The sequence below is a fragment of the Anopheles gambiae genome, chromosome 3, assembly GCF_943734735.2.
Source record: "Anopheles gambiae chromosome 3, idAnoGambNW_F1_1, whole genome shotgun sequence".
Classification (NCBI taxonomy): Eukaryota; Metazoa; Arthropoda; class Insecta; order Diptera; family Culicidae; genus Anopheles; species Anopheles gambiae.
In genome coordinates this window covers 36456081-36476475 of record NC_064602.1, presented here as the reverse complement: position 1 = coordinate 36476475, position 20395 = coordinate 36456081, and the positions used below count along the sequence as shown (strand labels likewise).

The following is a 20395-nucleotide window of genomic DNA, read 5'->3' as shown; positions in this document are numbered from 1 at the left end:
ACCTTGACTAGATAGTGTTTAATTAGGACTTTTTTTATTAGAGCTTTCAATTTTTAGATTGTTGCTAAACCAGAGTGGATATAACAGGCTTTAAATTTTACAGGGTTTGCTAAAAGTTTTGGATTTTTCGTGACATTTATTGTATTTATAATCGTAAATAAACTGATAGTTAACCTAAAACAATCAAACATAATTTTCAATTTAAAATTATTAAGAAATCTTTTTAAATGCTTTTTTTCCATTACGACAGCAAAATAACACAACAGAACTCACCACAAGTGTGTAGATTATGAAAGTGAAAAGCAAATAAATGACCCGTTTAAAGATGTTGTAAAAGCATCTTATTTAAATGATGTACTCAGTCATAAAAAGCACTCGTCATTAGAATCGTCTCCACAACAAACTATTTGAATTACAACGTGTGTAATTTTTCTTATCATTCTGTTTGCCTCCCGTTTATCAATTGCAATGCGCTGCTTTCTCCAATATTTGCTTTCCAGCTAGTGTTACAGCGTACTGTCATTATTGAGCACATAAAATCCCCCTTCCATTGGCGCTTCTACACTCTCCCAACCCATCGTAAACCCCTTCTAGCTTCACCTGTACTGTCGTCGTCGTTAGCAACGGCTATGACCACGGCTCGCACAACTGAGCACGCAAAGCGCTTCCCCAGCACATCTACGTCACAGGGCGGTGTGTGGAGGATCGTGATCATCAGCGATAAATAAACCACGCTAGACGTACTCCAACGCACATGCTTCATCAATTAGCAGACGCACAAACACCCGTACACGCGTCTACTCCGATGACGACACGGAAATTGCACCTCGGTGTGCGACTCCGAATACGAATTTGAATATTTAGCACATTTTTTGTTGATCTCGTCTGCAGGAACGATTCGAATGAGCGCCATTATACACGAATTAGATGTACGACAATATGGCGAAAAAAAATGGAAAGAAGGGAAAAGCATGTCCAAAATCTACATTTCGGTGATTTCGGATAACGATCTAAATAAGATTACCCGTGCCGTTGTGTAGAAGCAAACTCGATAAAATCCGACGCTCTCGGTACGTCAAATAATCGATCACGCACCAGGCTTACGTACATCGTACGCCTCGCACCAAGAGTGTCACTTTTATCACCTTCGGCCGAAGAATCCGACATTGCTTCCCAGACGATTGGGAACAATTAGCGGACGGTGGTAATTAGCGGTGAATTTTATACATCACATTAAACATCCAGCATTTCAAGGACGAGAGTCTACGTGGTTGGCGGGAGAAGTGGCATCACGCCGAGATGTCGGTACACCGTCCGGGAGGGAAAGGAAGCAGAAAAACAACCCCCTTGAACAGTTGTTAGCGACCCTGCTACGTCATGGCGGAGTGGTACGTCACGGGGCGTTAGGTACGTCACGCGATAGTCAGACATTTGTGGCTGTGTTATTATTGGCACACGTGTGTCATTTTTAAATATATAACATATCATTTGAACGCGAAAATGGCAACACATCGTCCCGGTACGTACTGTTCGATTGAGTGTAAGCAGAATTGGTTTTGTTACAATCTCAAACGCAGACACTTTATGACAGATTAACAGCAAAATACAGCATATTATTGAACTTCCTGCATCAATCGTATCATAAATAACTTATTACCTTTCAATTTAATTAGTATGAAAAACTTGTCAACTTAAACTATTACCCTATCAACACAATCACCACAAAAGGTTACAAAATAGCGGCGTGTTAAATAATAAATTACAACCTCTCCCCGCCTGCCACCACTTGACACCTGTTGTAACAACATCATCATTTGCCAGCCTTTATTATTGTTATTGTTAGACTGCAGTGCCCGACTGCAAGTTCTAACCTACATGTTGAACGAGCAAACGAAGGGGGTATTTTTAAACCTATATACTCATTTACAAAGTGTCATATTAGTAGTATCATTTTAACGCTGGCATCACAATTCATTTGCATCATTAGCGCATCATGCTTATGAATCTGCACGCCCATCGGCTGATAGCTGAGGTCTTTTGGGGGAGCCTCCGGGAAGGGGGCTGTGTGTTGTGTGCTGTCAGTCACGTTTTCACCGCGAGCAGTTAAATTGTTTGAAGGCTGATTGAGTGGGGCGGCGTACCGTGGTGACGGCGCTTTTGCAAATGATCAACATTTGCACCGCTTTTTGGCGTGGGATGTATGATAAAAGTAACAAACAAGTTTGCAAATATGTTTGTACAGATCCTGCTCTTGCTATCAGCTGCAATTGTGCATGTGGTGAAAGTGAATTGAATATTTCTATGCAAGTAGCAAGTTTGTAAATTTAGCTTATTTTTTTACACTGTTTTGTACTTCTCTTGTATTTAAAACTAGAAATAAATTAATAGTTTTTACCTCAAAATGATTTTATTTTATTTTTTAATCATTTTAACTGTCATTTTCTATCATTTTAACTGTCAAGACCACCAACCCTGCAAAAGAACGAATTCTTTCACGGCGCATGAAATATTTCACACACAGTTCGTTTCGTTTCAAACCTTACATATACTGTGGCAATCGTTTAAAATCTATGCACGTTACATAGCAACCGTTGCTACTCGGCGTCATCGTTGTTATTTTCCACCCGAGGGGTAAAGTTTTTGGTAGTTTCCAGTTTTCCTCCAGCGGATAGAGCACGCAGTTCAGTTTTTTTCTCTGCCCCAAGATGGTGCGCGAACAGTGCGAAGAAGAGTTTGGGCCCAAAAAGTGAGTCGCTTCCCTGATGTGTAAGAGTTTGCATAACGCTAATGGTGTTTTAATTTCCTCCCGCAAAATGGCGCAGAATGACGAAGAAAACGATTCAAGCATCGTGTCGCAAAAACAAGCTCTACCTAACGCCACACCTTAACGATGTCCTATATTTGCACTACTCAGGTAAGGGACACTTCCCGATCTACTTCCTCTACAAGATGTTCCATGTTTTTGTTGCTCTCCTTCACGTTCCATTTTCTCAGGATACAACGCCATCGATGGGCTGGACGAGTACGTAGGATTAAAATGTCTTTGGCTGGAGTGCAACGCCATTTCCAACATTTCCGGTCTGGATCACCAGTCACAACTGCGTTGCCTGTATCTGCACAACAACCTTATCAAGGTCAGTACCATGTGCACGTGCCTCCCATTCCTATGATGGCAGACCTGTACCCTTATCGATTTCTTTGCTTGACTGACATCTGATTCCATCCCCTGTTTCTCACACTTGGTCTTTTGCTTTTTGGGGGCATTTGTTTAGAAAATCGAAAACTTGCAACACTGCAAACAGTTGGACACGCTGAACCTTTCCCATAATCACATCGCTAAGATAGAAAACTGTGGAAGCGGTAAGGAAGAAAGGGAGCAAGGGAACGCTTTTCTCTGTCGTTTTAAAACTGCCTGCTAACAGGAAACGATAATGAAATTGAAGTTTATTTCTTTCAACAGACATTCTGCCCGTGCTGAACACGCTCAACATTTCGCACAACTATCTGAAATCGATCGAAAGCCTGGCGGAGTTGCGGAAATGTGATTTCGTGTCGGTTTTGGACATTTCTCACAACCGGATCGAGGACATTGCGATTGTGAAGGTATTCTCTATTTCTTTTAATATTATTCGGCCATCAACTTCAACTTATTTGCTTTGAAAGGTTCTTGCGGATATGAAAGGATTGCGCGTACTGACGTTGGTAGGGAATCCCGTGGTCAACGATATTCCTTCTTATCGCAAAACGCTCATTTTGGAATGTGTAAGAATTCGTTTTTTGAGGACAATTACTCCAAAATGAATCTCTAATGAGGTTTGTTGTATGGTATTGCTTTTTTCAGAAATCTCTGACCTATTTGGATTCGAGACCAGTGTTTGATAAAGATCGGGCATGTGCTGAGGCATGGTAAGAATGAATTTCAATATATGAGCTTTCAAAATTACCATTTTTGTATTGTGCTTCTTTGAAAAAAAGGAAACGAGGCGGTTACGAAGAGGAGCGTAAGGAACACCAGCGCTGGAAGAAGGAGGAACAACGCAAGATGCGACGCAGCATCAATGGTAAAGATTTTATTTTGCTGGTTTTCATTTCAGACAAAAAGCTAATCATTCCTTCAATTTTCTCCAGCAACTCTTCGCTTGCGCCACCGAGGAGACGGCGAACCGGAATTGGTGAGAACCAGAATGCAATCTTCCATACTTGACCCATTTTAAGATGCAATCACTATTTGCAGCTTAAGACGAGCAGCGACGAGGAGGAGGAAGAAAAGGAAGGTTCTGCTGCCGGTAGAGGGGACATCGAAGAGCTCGAGTACCAATCGAACGACGTTGCGTGGAAGGAGATGGAAGCCCTATTTAACCAACACACAAGTGCACTTAAACCCGCTGCTACTCCAGCAGCTGACCAACCCAGACAGCTATGTGAAACTCTTGAGCAGTGCTTTGAAAGAGTAAATACTGATCAACGCTTGAGCGAAAGTATCAGCAAACCACTCATCGAAGAGATTACTACAGAAGAGTACGCAGATATGAAGGAAAGGAAAGATGAAGCTTCACAGCAAGTCATAGAAGAAGCCAAATATGGCCCAGAATCTCTGGAGCAAGGTACAGAAGTTGATGAGAGTTATATGAGTGTATCTGCTCAGAAGAATGACTTGAAAGCACATGATTCTGTTGACAAGAATGAACTTCCTGAAGAGAGCCACAAAACTGAAGATGTACAACAAGAAAAGATCTCAACTGAAGGAGATACAATTCGTGAAGATGTTAACAAAGATCTTGTTCCTAAACCTACTGTGGAAGCCACAAAGCTTCCTGAAATTAATAGAAAAACTGAGGCCCGTATCGCCTCAGCCGAGCAGGATGATACGCTGAATGTCATCATCCAATCGAAAGAGATTTCCATCACGATGCAACCAACGTGTAGTACCACTGACCAATTCCCAGCAGATGATGGCTCTGCCGTACAACATTCTGATCGTAAAGCATCAACAGCTTCTGTAGATTCGACCACTTCAACAGAGGGCGATACACAACAGGCCCAGAAGTTGGCTGAAGAGCGTAAAGCTTCTACCAACTCCGTGGACTACATCACCGGATCCGATTCCAACTCCGACCCAACACTCGTAACCGATTGCGACAGCTGCGTGCGGAACAGCAGCCGTGCCTGCTCCTCCCGCTCTGACACATCCGACAGTGAGGATATGTTTGATAAAATTGTACCAAAGAAACATCGCAAGCTAGCCAGCTCCATGCGCCCGGAAGTATCCCTGAGCGACAGCAGCAGCAGCAGTGAAACGGAGGACGAAGCTGGAAGCATCCTCGACAGTAAGCTCGATCGTCAGAACACGATCACGGAGTTTATTGACGAGTACAAACGATTCTTCCATTCGGTGGACTTGCGCGATCCAAAGTGTGTGCTGAAGAATCGCCACAAGATTGTGCGTCCCCAGACGGCCAAGTCTCAGCGTACCGAACCGATCGTGTACGAGGGTGTGCTGAAGACGATGGAGCAAAACTCGAACGGTGCAAAGATTGAGCAGGCACGACAGGAGCGCTTCGAAGCGAATGAGCGTAGCCTTGCAAAGGAGGCGGTACTGGAGCGCTTGATGAAGGGTCACGCTGAGGTTGATATGAACATTGAGCAGCAGATGATATCGATCGGCGGCAAGCAGCACAACTTTAACGAGTATCGTCTCGAGGTGTTCCGGCAGGATCAGGAAAAGCTGCAGAATCTGATCGACCGAGTGACGGCACAGAAGGAGAAGTACAATGCACACATTGATAGCATTCACGATCAGCTGGCGAACATTATGGAGGACTATGGGCAGATTAGCGAGAAGCTTCGGAAGGTTGACGATATGATACAGAACATTGGAGATGAGGTGGTGGTACATCAGGCAAAGGAAGGTCCTGTCTTAGAGGTTATCCAGGAATTGGAGCCTATTAGCATTGCAGAACAAATTGTTGAGAATATGACCAAAGAACAGTTGCCGGATGTAGTTGAAGCTAACAACAAGGCGTCCGATGCTACCATTGATCCTGTTGATCAGCTGTCCTCAGACGAGTCTGCTATAGATTTGGGTGAATTGAACCAACACGTGGATGCTCAAGTCGAAGTTGGTCCGAGCGATCCGAAAGATCCAACCACATCCAAACCTATTCCCGAAGAGTTCGGTTCCGATCCGGTGTACCGCAAGTTCATCGACATTCAGTACGAGATCGACAAGCTGACGGAGGATCAAATATTTACCGCCCTGTCCGAGGCGGCCCGTGAGCTGCAGGAGGAGGAGCTCGAGACGAAGCTCGTCCACGACGCCATCGATGAGTACTGGAGCACCGATCTGGAGGACTTTAGGCGCAATCTCAATCTCGATGCTCACCCGATCGTACAGCGCTTCAAGCGGTTCATCGAATGCCAAGGCACCGATACGGACGATACCGATTCGGAGGCACACGTGCGCCGGCTTGAAAATGCTTACCACCGGTACGAGCGGCGTCTCTCGAACCATCTGTTCGATGAGTATCTGATGTTGAGTCGTAAGGCTAGCATTGCCACCACCACCGGGGGAGAGTCGAGTGCAACGGAGTTGGAGTTGGTCGAACTGGACGGAGGGCATGTACTGCGGGCATCAACAAGTAGACGCGCAACGGCCTGGGATTTGAAGGAAACGGTTGAGGATCCGGTGGAAGAGTTGGAGGAACTGAACGAGGAGGAAGACCCGGCATTGAAAGAGGCTGGGGATTTTAAGCATGATGAGCTGGAGGATGAAGAATCGAAGCCGGAGGTGGAGACTTTGAAGAGCGCTGAAGTTGTCGGAATGCAGGAACCATTGGGAGATGTTCAAGGGGATCATTAGATGGCCATGAGGTGGCATCGTAGTTGAAACAAAAACGACCCCAAAAAAGCACAAATTGTGTACGTAGAGAACGTGTTTTTGTATCACCAGTTGAGAGATTAATAAAGCAATTGCACACACACACACGACGCACTCTTACAGTTTTTTGTTCGGTTTATTCACCTTAGATTCATCGATCACACACTAAAAGCAACGCTAAGCCACCAACCAAGCCCCGGTAGGAGAGACTTCAATGCTTCTCATCGTAATAGCCACGGGCGGATGATTCCTCCAGCAGGGTGATGAGCGAATCCAGCGTCTCCTCGCCCGTCGGCACAATCTCGTTCGGTGGCAGCACGAACCCATTCCAGGCGTCGCCATCCGGACGCAGCTCGTACGTGTACGCAATCTTCACATCCTGTGCCCCATAGCTCCAGTCAACGCTCGACCCGCTCGCCGGATAGATCGCATCGTACACATTGCCGTACTTGTACTGCGTACCGTACCGCTTCGCCAGTGACTTTACCGTCGCCTCGGCAATCTCGTTCAAATCCTGATGGTTCGGCGAATGCTCCCCGGTGTGACCGTACGGGAACAGCAGCAGCTGCGAGTACGAGTGGAACGCAATGTATGCACCGAGCTTACCGCGCAGCTTCTCCACAAACGCAGCCAGCGAACGGGTCTCAACCTCCGAGAACGCTTCCGATCCATGGTACGTGTCCGAGCAGGCGTTATTGCTCGTGCCCTGCTCGGCCCAGTGGAAGTCCCAGTTGCGGTTCGGATCGGCCCCGTAACAGAACGGACCGTACGCTTTGCGCGTTTTGCGCCACAGCCGGTTCACCTGGAAGGTGTACGCGTACCCGTCCGGGTTTGCGTTCGGGAACACGTACCAGTCAAACTTTTCGGCCAGTGCACGCACCTTCGCATCCTCGCTGGTGAGGAGCTGGTTCAGAATGTACGTCACGGTGGCGGGCGAGATCCATTCACGCGCGTGAATACCACCCTCCAGGAACACACCCGGGCGGCCGGGACCGTACGAAAGCTTCACACCCTTCATGGTGCGATTCTGATGCGAACGTCCTGCGTCGAGCAGCTCCACCTCCTTCGGATGCTCACTGGCCAGCTGGTCGAGCCAGGCGTGGATCTCCTCCAGCGTGTGATAGTCGTTCCAATCGAACGGACCCTTGGCGCGCTTGTTCGTTAGCCGGACGCGCTCCTCATCGAACGCCCGCTGCACGTTCTGCTCGATCAGCTCGTGCGGGATGTAGTCCGATTCGAGCGTTTCGGTAAAGTCGGCCAGCTTGTGCGGCGCGACGACGATGTCGAACCGATCGCCCAGCTTGCGGGCGGTCTCGAGGAAAATTAAACTATCGCTCGCCTGCTGCATGGCGGCCACCGACCGTAGCTGCGCCTCGCTGTGGGGCGTCACCCGGTACAGCCGGTAGTTATCGTACCGTGCGACCTCGGCCGCTTCGACACTGAGCGCCACCGCCAGGATGGCCATCGCTGGGGCCCACCACCGGGAGCCGGCTGCACTGTTTAATCGCACCATGTTCAATCGACCGCTTGCTTGCACGAACTGTATCGGGTGGTTCCTGCTGGAGTGGGCTTTTTATACCCCTTTTGGGCGATGCGGGCCAAAACGCGCGCGCACAAGGTTTAACGGCCTTGCGGGCTGAGCTGAGTTGATGATAATCGATAAGTAATGTGTCGCTTGAAGAGGATTGGGAAGAACGTGAAGAAACTCACAACGAGCCCAGCTTAACCCAGTGCACGACTTCTTGAGCGCTTTGTGGAGAATTTCCGATAATCGATAATCGACCGGACCCCGAAGGTCTCAAGTGCACTCAAAAGGTGCGCGGGGAGGCACGTGTACAGAACGCGCATCTATTTTAGATGCAGTGCGACGAAGGGCTTAGACATCATGGTAGGAAGAGCATGGGCAAGTGCAATGCTAATTACACACCGCCCCGGATCGAGGGAGAGAGAGATAAATTCAATGTTTATTGCTCGTTCATTAACCTACCGCGATCGCAATTGCCAGTACGCATAACGGATTCATCGTTTGCGCCAAACCGGCACAGAACAGTTCTGCTTCCGAGCTGCGTATCGGGCGGCGTAAAGTGTGCCACTCCACTCCACTTCATATAGCATGTCGCGGCTGTAGGGGCTTTTCCTACCGAGTGGGGGAATGCATAAAATAGAACTGCTTGCACCCACTCTCCGTGGTAATCGTGATACTTGAGGGCGAAGAATTCCGTACGATTGTCTGGGTAAATATTTTTAGCAGGCGGTTTATTGGCTTTACCGAAGATGACAGAGTGCGATGATACAGTGCTTATAGTTGAAGTTATTTGCGTTTGTATTAATTTCTATCAATAACTTGCTTCAAGCTTTGTGTCAAACCCGATCAACAAAGTCCTACAAGAGAGTGTCTCGTTTGGTTGGGGGGCCTCAGTCATGTATTTAACAACAAATCGGCTCATTCTAAATCGTCCTCAAACAATCTCATATAGGTAGTAAACATAAGAAGAAATCAATGTTCGACACAATACGAGAATATATCATATATCTTATCCAACAGGATGTAAATAATGGTTGAACTAATATCAAGAAGTTGTAAGGGATAATCGATGCTGTTCACATATTCAACCGTTACACGTTTTCACTAAATTTTGAACGACTTTGACATAACTACCCGGTTAGCTTAACGAACTGACTGCTCAACTGCTTAATGTATTAATCTCAAAATCTTGCATACACACGTAATGTTGTAGGTTATTGATTTCCCTCAAAGAAACAGGACACGATCTGCTTTAGCCAAGATATTGTTAGGATCATTACATACGTGTCACGAATGTATCAGGAAATAGTTGTAATAATGATTTTAAAAAAACATCATTGAAAGAACAGGATCATAACTTAAACACGTTGTAAATAATATAGGACAATTAGCCGGTTCTCATGATCCAGACGTCAACTCGTACGACTTAACAACATGCCCGTCATGGGTTCAAGCCCTAAATAGACCATGCCGCCATACATAGGACCTACTATCCTGCTATGAGGGGTAATCCAAAAGTCATTGAAAGGGTACAGGTCTTGACCGACAACGGTTGTTGAGCCACAAGAAGAAGAAGAAATAATATAGGAATGAGCAAGAGCGATTGATCAGATCCGAGTCTTGACAGGTTCTATTCGCATTCTTCATCAACACGTATATCAAAGCAACGTGGGTTCTAGCCGCGTATAGACCTAATCAGTCATAGGTTGTCAAGCGCATCAGTGGCTTATGACATCCTCCTAGACCAATTCCTACATCCTAACGGCTATATTGCGCCTAAAAGGAAGAATAAAAGAAGCATGTGTAGTAACTGTCGTTCTGATGAACGAGCTCTCAGCGACTGGATCAGGTTGATCACCCACTAGCTCATCCGCAATAGGATGCATATGCGGCTTGAAGAATGTCGCCATGAACATGAGTAACTTGGGAGAACCTATCGGCCAGACACGTCCTCGACCAATAAATGATATGAAGAAGAACAGCATTTGTACTAATCCATGATCAGAAAGTAGAGATCATCACATCATACTGCCATGATCGTTACAACAAAAGGACTCAAAGGACGATCGGTATTTCGTTCAAGCCCTTAACTGGGATTTCCGATTATTATTGCCAATTATGTTTTTTGGCTAGCTTAAACGATCAGATCGTATTGAATTTGAATATAAAATATTCCCTTCAATTTCACAATAATGGCTCATAATACCAAAATCTCAAGAAGAGCAACAACTCTTCCGATAAGAAGGTTTGTAAACAGCTTTGGCTAGAGAAAGTCGTGAAAAACAAATGCCAGCCTTTCGTGTGCCTTAAAAAGTGTATTCGCTTTCATTACACGATCACGCCTGTTTCCAAAAATAAAGCCAGCAGATTACTTATCAACCTGAACTCGCAGCGTCACGGTGGCCGGGATTCACCACCGACCACAAATGCAACGCTCTGGAAATTTCAAAACCTTCCACACACCCATCATTACTGCTCCACACGCTGTGCAAGAAATAACCGGTTAAAGCATCCACCGGCCTATCAGAGCATACACACACACACAAACGGGGTCATGCCCTGTGTAAACGTATCGATTGCAGCACACCGAGCCGTACAGGGAATTAAACCACCAAGAAAAGAGGAACTACCAACCGGCACAATCCGGATGATCGGAAATCGCCCGTTGACACAGCGAGCTTCTGTTGGCTGTAGCAAACCAGAACCTCATTAATCGAAGCTTGTTTAATGTCGGCTCCTGGACACGCTTGCCTCAGCTGATTCAAACACCACGCTGCTGTTGTAACGCTTCTCTTCCGCGTCATCCGATCGGCACACGCTATCACTGATAACGAACCGATTAGACGGCGAACTTTCTCTGCGTGCAACTGGTTCGCGCCGGTTCCATATGCCAGACCTGTTGGTAAATATAGCCCCTGTTGTTTGACCCGTGGGGGGCTGAGATTGCTCGCTTTTCATTCTCGACCCACAAACCCGCGGATCTTGGGGCCGCACGGCAGAACCACAACCGATCGGCATTGTGTTTGTGTTACACAAACACTCTATAAAGGGCAATTTAAAGCCAACAGTCAGCGCAATTTACACTCCTGCAGCTGATTATCGCATGAATTAAGTAGGCACCAGTCGACGGTGCCCCTCCGAAAGCCGATCGGCATGATTGGCACCTTCTCTAATCAAACACACAGACAGGGAGCCGGTACACATGATCCAACAGCAAGACAGATGCGTGCTCTCTCGCTCTCTCTCTCTCTGCTCGGCTTTTGTGGCCTGATGCAGCATCCCGTTGATAAGTGATTGTGGCCATTTCGAGCGTACCCTTAGCTGCTCCCGCTTCTGCTGGTGTATAAATAAGAGTCCCGATCGTGATCGGTCAATCAGTTCGGTTCGTTCTGTTGCATGTAGTGGGAAGGATTTTGTGAATCCATATATAAGTGAGCAGAAAAAGCAATACAAAATGGGAGATCCTGTGAAAAGTGACACCAAAACGAATGGCTTTCATGTGAGTTTCAGTACTAGCTAGTGTGCAGTGCTTCCGATCGATCCGTTTGACATCTTCTTTGCTTTTGTTACTCACCTGCAGAAAGCCACCAATGGCCATCATCAGCAGCAGCAAGAGGAGCTCAAAATTGCCATCATCGGGCAGAGCAACTTTGCCGCCGAGGTGCTCGAACTGCTGCTCGAGCGTGATCATCTCATCGTCGGTGTGTTCACGATCGCCGACAAAGCCGCCCGCGAAGATGTACTGGCTACCGTCGCTCGGCAGCATGGCATTCCAGTGTTTAAATTCTCCGCCTGGCGTCGCAAAGGTGTCCCCATACCGGAGGTGCTCGAGCAGTACCGATCGGTCGGTGCGAACCTGAACGTGCTCCCGTTCTGCAGCCAGTTCATCCCGATGGAGGTGATCGATGGGGCCGCTTACGGTAGCATCTGCTATCATCCCTCCATACTGCCACTTCACCGAGGCGCCAGTGCCATCTCCTGGACGCTGATCGAGGGGGACGAACGGGCCGGTTTCTCCATCTTCTGGGCGGACGATGGGCTGGACACTGGACCGATTCTGCTGCAGAAACAGTGCCCCGTTTATGGGGACGACACGCTCGACACACTGTACAAGCGGTTCCTCTACCCGGAGGGTGTAACGGCTATGGCGGAGGCGGTGGATATGATCGCTGCGGGTACTGCGCCAAAGATCCCGCAGACTGAGATCGGTGCGAGTTACGATCCGGCCCTGTTTCGGGAGGAGAATCAGTACCTAAACTTGAACCAACCAGCGGTGAGGATTTTCAACTTCATTCGTGGGTTGGATTCGGTTCCGGGAGCGCTGGCTGTAGTGCGGATGGAAGATGGCGAGGAAGTACCGGTCCGGCTGTACGGTGCATCACTCAGTGCCCGGCGCAGCATGGTGAATGGGAAGCCAATCCAGTTTAAAGGGTCCACCGGGTCTGCTTTTGTAACGCGTGAAGGCATTTTCATCACCGGAACCGATGGATCGTTGGTGCGCGTGCGGCGGATCAAGCGTGGCAATCGTGTCATTCCCGCCGGGGAGTGGTTTGAGCAGATGGGGACGACGAAAGCGACCCCGCTGGTGCTGACGGAGAAAGAGCAGGAGCAGGATACGCTGCTGCGCAGCATATGGAAATCGATCCTGAAGGTGGAGATTGGACCCGAGACGGACTTTTTCGCGTGCGGTGCCGGCTCGATGGATGTGGTGCGGTTGGTGGAGGAGGTGAAGGACACGCTTGAGGTACCGATCGACAACGAGACGCTCTTTATGGCACCAATGTACGGGGAGTTTCTGCAGGAAGTTATTCAACGGATGCGCTCCGGAAGCAATGGCGATCGTGGAACGAACATTCCGCTGGATTACAAACACGTGGTGTTGAAGGCGAATCGACGCCAGATAGTCGTCCCAACGCAGCTCTTCATCAATGGGCGGTTTGTGGATGCGGAAGGTGCAAAAACGATACCGATCGTTAATCCGACCAACGAAAAAGTGATCTGTGACGTGGCGAATGCATCCAAAGCGGACGTTGACGATGCAGTTCAAGCCGCCGATGAAGCGTTCCGTGGCGTATGGACGTCCGTTTCGGCACGTGAGCGCGGTCAGCTGATGTACCGATTGGCAGAGCTGATGGAGCAGCACCGGGAGGAACTGGCAACGATTGAGTCGATCGATTCGGGTGCAGTTTACACGCTTGCACTGAAAACTCACGTCGGTATGTCGATCGATGCGTGGCGCTACTATGCTGGTTGGGCGGATAAGATCGAAGGTAGCACGATTCCGGTCAGCCCAGCCCGCCCGAATCGTGTGCTAACGTTCACGAAGAAGGAACCGATCGGTGTGTGCGCTTTAATTACACCCTGGAACTACCCACTGATGATGCTCTCGTGGAAGATGGCCGCTTGCATTGCCGCAGGCAACACGGTTGTGATTAAACCGGCTCAAGTATGTCCCTTGACGGCACTAAAGTTTGCCGAGCTTACAGTAAGAGCCGGCTTTCCACCGGGAGTGATCAATGTCGTCACGGGTACGGGCTCGTTGGCCGGCCAAGCTCTTGCAGACCATCCAGCGGTGCGCAAACTGGGCTTCACCGGATCCACTCCAATCGGGAAACGCATCATGGCTTCGTGCGCCGAATCCAACATCAAAAAGTGCTCCATGGAGCTGGGCGGCAAGTCGCCGCTCGTCATCTTCGCCGACTGCCATCTCGAGAAGGCGGTCCGGCTCGGCATGTCGTCGGTGTTTTTCAACAAGGGTGAAAACTGTATTGCCGCTGGCCGGCTGTTTGTGGAGGACCGCATCCACGATGAGTTTGTGCGGAAAGTGATCCGCGGCATAAAGACGATGAAAATTGGCGATCCTCTCGACCGGGCGACGGCACATGGACCGCAGAACCATCGGGCACATCTAGAGAAGCTACAGGAGTACTGTGCTATCGGCGTGAAGGAGGGAGCGAAGCTGCTGTACGGTGGCAAGCGGGTGCCCAAAATGGAGGGACTGTTCTTCGAGCCGACCGTGTTTACCGACGTGGAGGATCACATGTACATTGCGCGCGAAGAATCGTTCGGTCCGATCATGGTGATATCGAAGTTTCACGCGAGTGATTTCGATGCGCTGGTGGCAAGGGCTAACAGTACCGAGTACGGGTTGGCGAGTGGTGTTTTCACGCAGGACATTGCCAAAGCGCTTCGGTTTGCGGAGCGGGTCGAGGCGGGCACGGTGTTTGTGAACACGTACAACAAGACGGACGTGGCGGCTCCGTTCGGTGGCTTCAAGCAGAGTGGCTTCGGGAAGGATTTAGGTAAGCGGTTGATTGCTTGACGGGTGGGTGTTTAGTTGGTGTCTAATTGGTGTGTCTGTCTCAACATTTCAGGCAAGGAAGCGTTGAACGAGTACCTCAAGACTAAGTGCGTGACTGTCGAGTACTAACGGGTCGATAATTGTAACATAAATTACAAATAAGATAATAAATTATTCATATTAAATTAATGCAATCAAAACGGCATTTTCCACTCCAAATTAAGAGACTCATGTGCATCAAATTAACGTCCCCTGCTAAAGGGAAATTCATAAAGCTCATCCCAAAGCACACCTTCAAAGTTTACGCCTAAATGTATGCAATCTGTGCGCGACCGAAAACGCTTCAATGCTGACCCGCGCTGGACGCGTTCCGTTTGTCGCTCTTCTTCGCAATCGCATCAAACAGCAAGCGAATGGAGAAGTAGTAAACCATTTCAAAGCCAGTAATTATACTAAAGCCGAGAAAAAGTCCCAAAATCCCTCCAAAGGACGCTAAAAGGAAAGAAAAAGGTAAAGGCAATACGTTAAAAGAGACACTTTAGGGACACCGTGTGCCACAATTGCTTACCCAAAACACCCAACGAGTCCTGATAAATGTCCATTCGGAAGTGGGTCGCGGTCAGATCGGCCAGATAAATGTGCACCAGGCTTTGATTCTGCAGTTGGATGTCTTTGCTGTTGAGAGAAACAATACATTAATAAATGGACGCAAACTTCCCCTACAATCGACTTACAAAAACGATATGGCGTTAAACGAGAATGACCGATTCATCCTGCCCGTTACCATCTCGGACGGGTACTGCACCTTATCACACCCGGGCAAGCAGCCGCAGGGCGCCACAACACTCCCGTAAGACAGCCGCTCTACGGAACCGTTCCTCGTCGGCACGGCCGTCACGTAGCGATCTCGCGCACGTACCACACACTCCATGTCCTTCATCTCACAGTTGCGCATCGACCCATTGTTCGGCAGATGGTACGGTACGCAGCCACACTTGGCGTAGATGTTTGCCGCCCGACACTCCACCATACAGTTCACGTACGAGTAACGCTGCATCACACCGAGCACGCGCTCCTGCCGGCTGTAGCAGTTGCGCACGGACGGCGCCACATCGAGCGCATCGTCCGTGGCGTACGTTGCCGTCGGCCTGAGCGTAATGAACGATTCCGTCCCCGCCAACACGAGCTTAATTTCCGCATCGTTATCCGGATAGTCGTACGAGCTGTGGATCATCACCTTAAACCCGTACGAGGCGACATCGGTCGAGTGGTAGTCTTCCGCAAGCGGTTGCAGCAGTATCGACAGGCCCGTCTGGTACCCGCTCGCCATCACACGTCTCGGATCCTTCGGCACACTCACGGTGATCTTCTTCGGATAGTTGTCCTTCAGCAGTCCGTAGTAGTTGAAGGAGCAGCACAACCCTTCCGTACTGTTCACCACCTGGAACAGGTTGTCACAGCGCCACTGCGTACCCTTCCACATGCAGCGCTCGAGCAGTGTACCACAGGGCGGGGTGAATTCACCTATCAGCTGCGGTATCTCCAGATTGTTCATCAGCATAATGTCGTGCAGGAGTCGGTAGCGAACGGGGTCGGGATCTCCCAGGCCGGTCACGTGCAGAAACAACCGAAACATCTCCGTCAGCTCGTCCACCGTCATGTTGCCCGGGCGGCGCATCGTCTCGGCGCGGGACCGGGCGGCCGATGCCGAGATCTTGTTCAGATTGCACACCGTCACGGCGGGAAAGGGAAGATTCCAGGTTGGATAGTTCGTCGACTCGGTAACCTGCGAAAAAGAGGATGAACGGTCATGAGCAATCAAACTTTAAGCAAGAATTCCACATTGAACTTACCGTTACGGTCGGTGTTTCGACGCTCCAAGACCACGAGATCATGAGCAGCGTAATGGCGCTGATAGTCGACGCAACGACGGCACAGGTCCACACGGTCCGTTCCACCATGCTGTATCCATCGCGCACGATCTGGCTGTACCCGTGAAGGGCCGTAATGTCGCAAAGCCCTCGCAACTGTTTGCCGAACCAACTACGGCATTGGAATTCGGCACGAAAAGATGGACGAGCCTTGAAGAATTCCCCGTTCTTATCAATCACACGCTGCGTTAGTCCTTTGAAGGTGATTTTTTGCATCTTTTCGGATCGTTCGTACGCTCAAAGTAACGTTTCCATCGGGATGACACCTTCGAAATGAGGCAAAAAGTCACCGCGAAGGTGAAAAAGGGATATCTATTAATAATTCAAAACACCATTTGTTATTGATACTTGTTGTCTGATATTAAGGTCGCGACCTATGTAAAAACACACCGGCCCCTCATCATAATTAACCTTGGACACGGTGTACTCCCCCCACTCGGGGTGGGTACAATCCCCCAAATGATTACAGTTATTTATAAAGTCAGCGCAGCAGAGGGTTCTGATTACAGCTGACATTATCCCGGGACATGCCCCCGGCATTCCCCGCTTTGGCTGTGTGGGTCTTTCCCTGTGATTCGAGCACTATCGCCACGGGCAGGGCTTTCCCCCAACGGCACGGGTGTGTTTCTTTCCATGCTTATTGGCTGGCTGATTGGAACTGCTCGGATCGCGCGACTTGTCAAGTGTTTGTTGCTTTTTATGCTCTGTCCTGTGTCTCTTTCTCTCGGTGCTCCAGATAATGGGACTTTCGAAAGCAAAAACACACCACAGAAAGCACAAGAAACAATAAACAACAAAACCCTCAGCCCCCTCCCTTTCGATTGACGTCAATTTTTGCAACATGAGCGCCACAGAAACAACAAACGGCGAATGATTGGGGTGTGTGTGTTGTGTGCATTATCAAACCCCGCAAAAGCAAAAGGGCAGCCAGCTAGCTTTCTGTGTGTCGAGTCTAGCCGGTCGGATCATTTCCAACTACCAGAGAGATCGATGATGAGGTTGGTGGTGGCTTATGTGCGTGGCCGCCGATTCGTGCGCATGATACGGCCGTTACTTAATCTGATCGTTTTCGCACGTTTAGTGGACCGTTTCCGATCAGCTGCTGATAGAGGTGAAGCGAACGATTCGAAGCGTGCTGCTGCTCGGGATGATGCTGTAATGGAGGATCGCGAGATTAACATCAAACGGTTTAGGAGCACAATCGTGTGTGTAGCATTAAGGAGGAGGTTATACATTTACGATTTCATCATGCTCCTTATCGATGTTGTAGGACTTGCAGGACTTGTGGGACTAATAAATAACAATCTGTCAACTCATCCATCATCTACTTTTGTTTGAAAAAGTCACTCATTCGTTATCAGTCTTCGGAAAACCAATCAGAAAGCTTCAGCGTAATTAATCGTAAGCCAATCTAATTTGAACATTAGAATCTAATTGGAACATCAATCGTTTCTACAGAATAGGAAAAAAAGAGGCCTGTGATTTCTAGTTGTGTACAGAGCTTCCTAGGGGTTTTGACTATTTTCCGTATTTTTGGTTGTTTCTTGAAATTGTTTGGATTCGTCTCACGGTTTTATTGGACGTTTCAAAACATGTTGGAGTTATTTGTTCCAAAAATGCTGCGACAATGCCAATAAATCGGGTGAACGATTGAAACGTAAATGAGGAACGTCAATAAATAGTGAGAAGAACCAAAACCTGAATAATAACCTAAGTCATAAGCCTAAACATTCAGAAAAAATGTAGAATGAAAAGAAGAAGAAGAAGAAGAAAAGAAGAAGAAAAGAAGAAGAAGAAGAAGAAGAAGAAGAAGAAGAAGAAGAAAAATAAGAAGAAGAATAATAATAATAAGAAGAAAATTAGAAAGAGGAATAATAGACAGAGGAATAATAACAAAAGACATAAACAGAAATGGCACAGAAAGAATAAAAACAAAGGGAAATAATAATAAATGACAGAAATATAAAACTAACTAAAAATAAACAGTAGTAAATGGAAAAGGACCTTTCACATCTTTCTTTGTGTGTACTAAAAAGAAACCCTCAATTTTCATTAATTCTTTTTCGGTCCAAGGTAAACGGAAAGCATTACCGATCAATCATCCAACGCAAACGAACGAAGCAAATTAAAACATCCATCAATCAGGACCATCAAGGAAAAGTGTGTGTCCACCGGCCACACCGGAGAAGAGTATTAAGTTTCCCCCTTCTGAGAGAAACAGAAAGAGAGAGATAGAGAGAGAAAACCTCCGAGTCCGAGAGATCCGATCGCCGATCATTAAGCAATGCTTCAGCTTGCTGATCAGTTTGCTGATCAGGTTCGGACCACTCCAATCGGCGCTCTCAATGGCACACCGATGACGCACGTTACTCGTTTAGTAGCGAGCCCCGGCTGTGTGTGTGCGCGCATTTCCAGCTATTGACCTCAAAATAATAAAATAATTGCATAACACACCAGCCCCCCCCCCCCCCTCCCCCTTTCAATATTTCCTACCACACATCGTGCGTCGTGGTGCTACTGCTGCATGCGCATTCGACTCAAATCAACCGTGCAAGAAATCTCCTACGGACGCCAGAGCAAAGCTCAAGCAAGCTGGAGGGAGGGTCTGGCGGTGTGCGAAGCGGACGGTTGCTAAATTATCGAATTTACACTACACCCGCGGACATGGACGTGCCACGGAAAGTGGTAGCTGCTGCTGCAGCAGGTTTCAGCTCTCCTCCATTGACGTCAGAGTAGAGCTTTGGTGTTGGAGTTCGGGGAGAGGAAAACTGAACCACCGCATCTTGGTGGAGTTTTCATTCCAAGCGCTTGTGGGAAGGCGCGCCCTACTGCAGGGCTCTTAACCCTTCGAGGTATCACATTTCGTTGGAACTTGAGGAGCTTTAACTTGAACAAGCAAGAACCTGGATCATAGATATTCCACTAACAGAAGTTCCCAACAAATGATGCCGAGAGTATAATATATACAGAATTATATTAATTTGGAATTCGTGTTTAACCCTTGGAGTTTTAGTGCCTCATTTCTATTGACCTCGCTGATCTCTATATAAGACGTCAAACAGACCCACTCTGATGGAGCTGTTAAGCCAGATTTCACGATTTCCTTTCGCAAACCTACTCGAAATCGAATTTCGGATTTGCTGCCAGCTTGAGGGTTAATGCCCATAAACCCATAGCAATCCAATTCCAACGGACGTACGTCAATCCGGAGTACCGCCGGAGTGCGTCAGTGCGTCAGTGGAATCACCCTCAGCCACCCCGTCCGAGAAACACAATGGAAATCGCATCATACACTCCTCAGACACACACACAGTCTTCCCCGCACCTTACGCCAGCCAACCAACCGGAGCACGCGAAAACAATCCGGAGCAATGACACCGATCGGCGCTAGAATCCAATAATTGAAGGTTCAAAATGTAAATAGCCGTCTTTGTGCTACAGCTACACCTACCACACATGCACACTCTCTCACACTCCCTTTCCTCTATGTCTCTTGGGTGCGGGTCGGTCACCGTACCATTGGCACAGCACGAAGGGGAAATGCAGATTCATTTTATGGCGGGTTGGGACTTCTTTTATGGGGTTATGTACCACAACCCTTTTGCCGCCGCGACTCGGTGTACCCAAGTGACTCGTTGTGTTGCTCGAGTTGACTTTTATTGTACCACAGACACACGGGCTAGTCGACAAATGGAGGTTTGCCTGCTCGGGGCTTATCGGTGTTTGCACAACACAGCAGAGTAGTACCACCGGGCAGATGT

The 20395-nt window shown here is 48.2% G+C and overlaps 4 protein-coding genes across 4 annotated transcripts; 2 read left to right on the top strand and 2 right to left on the bottom strand.

Annotated features, from left to right (window-relative positions):
- The first annotated feature begins 2628 nt into the window (after nt 1–2628).
- LOC1278959 (dynein axonemal assembly factor 1 homolog) lies at nt 2629–6985 on the top strand. Its single transcript, XM_061653171.1, has 10 exons — nt 2629–2746; nt 2823–2914; nt 2995–3134; nt 3273–3360; nt 3461–3603; nt 3664–3762; nt 3842–3906; nt 3976–4061; nt 4129–4172; nt 4235–6985. The coding sequence occupies exons 1-10, from the start codon at nt 2706–2708 to the stop codon at nt 6857–6859; spliced, it is 3423 nt and encodes a 1140-aa protein (XP_061509155.1). The 5' UTR covers nt 2629–2705; the 3' UTR covers nt 6860–6985.
- Nucleotides 6986–6994: 9 nt separating this feature from the next.
- Nucleotides 6995–8425, bottom strand: LOC1278958 (zinc carboxypeptidase A 1). Its single transcript, XM_318615.3, has one exon. The coding sequence runs from the start codon at nt 8388–8390 to the stop codon at nt 7089–7091; it is 1302 nt and encodes a 433-aa protein (XP_318615.3). The 5' UTR covers nt 8391–8425; the 3' UTR covers nt 6995–7088.
- A 2949-nt stretch (nt 8426–11374) lies between these two features.
- LOC1278957 (cytosolic 10-formyltetrahydrofolate dehydrogenase) lies at nt 11375–14897 on the top strand. The gene is made up of 3 exons (XM_318614.4): nt 11375–11901; nt 11983–14704; nt 14777–14897. Exons 1-3 carry the CDS (start codon nt 11857–11859, stop codon nt 14830–14832), a joined length of 2823 nt encoding a protein of 940 aa, XP_318614.4. The 5' UTR covers nt 11375–11856; the 3' UTR covers nt 14833–14897.
- Nucleotides 14717–17390, bottom strand: LOC1278964 (sodium channel protein Nach). Its single transcript, XM_318613.5, has 4 exons — nt 16557–17390; nt 15438–16489; nt 15272–15378; nt 14717–15195 (listed from the first exon to the last, which is right to left on the bottom strand). The coding sequence occupies exons 1-4, from the start codon at nt 16848–16850 to the stop codon at nt 15047–15049; spliced, it is 1602 nt and encodes a 533-aa protein (XP_318613.5). The 5' UTR covers nt 16851–17390; the 3' UTR covers nt 14717–15046.
- Nucleotides 17391–20395: the final 3005 nt, after the last annotated feature.

Bases quoted from the DNA above. Each gene is read 5' to 3' on its own strand.
- LOC1278964 (XM_318613.5), bottom strand. From the start codon at position 16,850: ATGCAAAAAATCACCTTCAAAGGACTAACGCAGCGTGTGATTGATAAG. The intron at 15,379-15,437 runs GTAAGTCGATTG...TTCTCTCAACAG, and splicing joins TTTAACGCCATATCGTTTTT to CAAAGACATCCAACTGCAGA. The intron at 15,196-15,271 runs GTAAGCAATTGT...CTTTCCTTTTAG, and splicing joins GGACTCGTTGGGTGTTTTGG to CGTCCTTTGGAGGGATTTTG.
- LOC1278958 (XM_318615.3), bottom strand. From the start codon at position 8,390: ATGGTGCGATTAAACAGTGCAGCCGGCTCCCGGTGGTGGGCCCCAGCG.
- LOC1278959 (XM_061653171.1), top strand. From the start codon at position 2,706: ATGGTGCGCGAACAGTGCGAAGAAGAGTTTGGGCCCAAAAA. The intron at 2,747-2,822 runs GTGAGTCGCTTC...AAAATGGCGCAG, and splicing joins GAAGAGTTTGGGCCCAAAAA to AATGACGAAGAAAACGATTC. The intron at 4,173-4,234 runs GTGAGAACCAGA...CACTATTTGCAG, and splicing joins GAGACGGCGAACCGGAATTG to CTTAAGACGAGCAGCGACGA.
- LOC1278957 (XM_318614.4), top strand. From the start codon at position 11,857: ATGGGAGATCCTGTGAAAAGTGACACCAAAACGAATGGCTTTCAT. The intron at 11,902-11,982 runs GTGAGTTTCAGT...ACTCACCTGCAG, and splicing joins CCAAAACGAATGGCTTTCAT to AAAGCCACCAATGGCCATCA. The intron at 14,705-14,776 runs GTAAGCGGTTGA...TCAACATTTCAG, and splicing joins TGGCTTCGGGAAGGATTTAG to GCAAGGAAGCGTTGAACGAG.